The 3,137-nt window shown below is 36.4% G+C and overlaps 1 protein-coding gene across 1 annotated transcript in view; it reads right to left on the reverse strand.

Moving 5' to 3' along the window:
- Positions 1-391: 391 nt before the first annotated feature.
- The window catches only part of ANXA10 (annexin A10), a 102,962-nt gene continuing 100,216 nt past the window's right edge, over positions 392-3,137 (reverse strand). The window contains exon 12 of the mRNA XM_011959646.1: positions 392-715. Coding sequence (XP_011815036.1) covers positions 647-715 — 69 coding nt within the window. The 3' untranslated portion in view covers positions 392-646. The remainder of the gene's footprint in view (positions 716-3,137) is intronic.

Here is a 3,137-nt window from a genome sequence, read left to right on the forward strand (position 1 = left end):
TGGGATTACAGGCACCTGCCACTATGCCTGGCTAATTTTTGTATTTTTAGTAGAGACGGGGTTTCACCATGTTGGTCAGGCTGGTCTGACCATGGCTCATGACCTAGTGATCTGCCTGCCTTGGCCTCCCAAAGTGCTAGGATTATAGGCATGAGCCACCATGCCCAGTTGCATTTTGTTGGTTTACATCTTTACTTATTTTTAAAGCCTGCTTTAGATGATCACTCTAGCTTTATCATAATTGTACAGGAGTCTCAAAAATTCCCCAAACAAGGCTGGTCACACTACATTTTCCTTGGTCTTTGAAATCATGATAAAGACAGCCTTGAGCAGACTCGCTTGTTGTAGGTTGTTGATGGCTCACATTTCAATAAAATCTATTCCAATGAGATTTTTCTATTATGCCATCATGCACAATTTATTTAATTGCTGATTCGATAGTAGGCAAATTCAGGATATTAGGCAAATTCAGTATCATATACTTTCATTCATAGTTTTCTTTGGCTTAGAATAATTTCAAAGATAGAAGAGAAAATATGATTGTATAGTTTTGTTATAGTGCCATGAATGGTACAAATTTATGAGAAAATCTCTATTTGGAAGTATCTAGAAAGAGGAGTGCACAATACTCCAAGTCCTCTTCATTTTAGTAGTCCTCAGCATCACCAGCACAGATGGCAAGCAGTGCTTTCTCATAATGCCCTGAAGCAAAATTCTGAAAAGAAAAAATATATTTGAAATAAAATGTCATAATAGTTCTAAAAATGAAGCATAATTCCTCTGAACTGCACTATGAAAGAGCCATGGACCATTAGCCTTTCTGAACTTATTGACTTTTCTCATATAAAGATTTAACACGTCCTAAGTACTATTCCCACTGAAAGTTGCTGAAGAATGATGATCTGGTTAGAGTCAGTAGTATGTGGTTTATATAAAGTTGGTTGAACTTGAATGTGTATTTATAAGAACAATAACTTGCCTTAGAATAAAATATTCTCCTCAACTTTAGGAAGATGTGCCCTAATATTATTATTATGATTGTTATAAATGAATGTAGAATGTGGAGAACAAATGAATATGTCTCAAAAGATTTAAAAATGTTTATAATTATTAATGCAGTAATAATTCTACTTCAAGAAATATATATATAAAAAGTTACCATCAATCATTGATAAGCACAAAGTTTTGTGCTAAAAATATATACACCATAATGTTACATATAATAGTGAAAAACTGAGAAGCAATGTATAATAATGTGAGGTAGTTTGTGTACTTTATAGCTTATACAGTAGAATACCATGATTCAGTAAAAATACTCCTTTACATAGCAAAACATATTATTATTTATGTAGTTTTAGAAAATGACTGAAAGTACCTGTCTTAGTGTGTTCTGGCAGCTGTGACAAAAGTACCATAAACTGGGTGACTTATAAACAATAGGAATTTATTTCTAACAGCTCTAGAGGCTGGCAAGACCAAGATCAAGCAGATGTGGTGCCTGCTGAGTGCCTGTCTCTCACAGACAGCCTTCTTCTCATTCTAAGCTTACATGGCAGAAGGGACAAAGGTGATCTCTTCGGCCTATAAGGACATTAATCCCATTCATGGGCTCCACCTTCATGACCTAATCACCTCACAAAGGCCCCACCTCCTAATATCATCACTTTGGGGTTAGAATTTTAGCAGATACATTTCGGGGAGACACAAACCCGCAGACCAAAGCAGCATAAAAGTTTATTAATGAGTATCTGCAGAAAAGTAGGGCAATTTTAATTTTCTTGTAATGGTCTTCTATAATTTCTATATTTTCCAAAATCAATGGTAGTAATAAATAAATATTATTATAAAATGTTTCTTTGTTAAGTATCAACTTTCATATTAAGGTGCTTTGGCACAAAGTCATGTAATGATAATCCAGTACTTTAAATGCACATAGTAAAGTTGCATTAATTACATTTTCATATTAGCAGACTTTGAGGCGGCTGTGATTAATTATAATAAGTGCCTAAGAACTAATTTATTCATTTAGAAAGTGAATTGTGCCATGCATTTCTCATCACTAAAAGAGTTTAGAGTTTTGAAGGTAGCTGTAGGAGAGTTTTATCAAAGAAGAAGGAATAAGATTTCTCTTAACTGCTCCATCAACTCTTCCTCTTAGAAACCATTTCAGTTCTCCAGAGGCCTACAAAGTCTTCTGTGTTATGTGATCTCTTGGGCTTTAGGTTGCTTCTAGATTACGCTTTCAATAAACTAAAGCACTGCTTCTTGCAATTACAAATTCCAGTAGAAAACAACGTGAACAAGGTAACAGCTCTTAGCTCTGGGCAAAATATAAGTTAAGCTCTATTGTCATGTCCCTGTGCTCAGCTTGGTTTAATGCTCTGCTTTCACCGTCTCGAAATTCTTTAAACTTTTTTGAACAAGGTGCCAAGCATTTTTATTTTCCACTAGACTCTCAGTTAGGTAAATGGTCCTATATATTCTGAGAGTTCTTTGTTAGGTTTTATCAAAATGCAGGGTGCAGTTTAAAAGTATCAGAATGAAAACACTGGCTTGTTCAGTACTGAATCATTGCTCCTTTGCCCTTCAAGGGCTAAAGGGATAAGGATATGTAGAGTTGTACAGAGCTAGGTACATTAAGTCCCTCCGAATTAGCAGTTTATGATATTTGACTGACTGCGCTGCCTTCTATGACAATATGAGAGGAGAGCTGAACTGATTTAAGAAACCTCTTCACAAGTAATGCAGCCTTTTGCAATGTATATTTTTCCTGAGCCTGATCACACTTTAGAATTTAGCTCTTTAAGCACAATTACAGAGAATTAATATTTCACATGACTGCATCAATGCTTCTGGGTAAAACACATCAAAGAGGAATAAGTTCTGTCGCTGAGGTAAAGGTTTTTCTTTTTTTCTTTTTCTTTTTTCGAGATGGAGTCTCACTCTGTCGCCCAGGCTGGAGTGCAGTGGCGTAATCTTGGCTCACTGCAAGCTCCACCTCCCGGGTTCACGCCATTCTCCTGCCTCAGCCTCCCGAGTACCTGGGACTACAGGCGCCTGCCACCACGCCCGGCTAATATTTTTGTATTTTTAGTAGAGACGGGGTTTCACTGTGTTAGCCAGGATGGTCTCGATCT

Source organism: Colobus angolensis, unplaced genomic scaffold, assembly GCF_000951035.1.
Source record: "Colobus angolensis palliatus isolate OR3802 unplaced genomic scaffold, Cang.pa_1.0 Scaffold5, whole genome shotgun sequence".
In the NCBI taxonomy this organism is placed as follows: Eukaryota; Metazoa; Chordata; class Mammalia; order Primates; family Cercopithecidae; genus Colobus; species Colobus angolensis.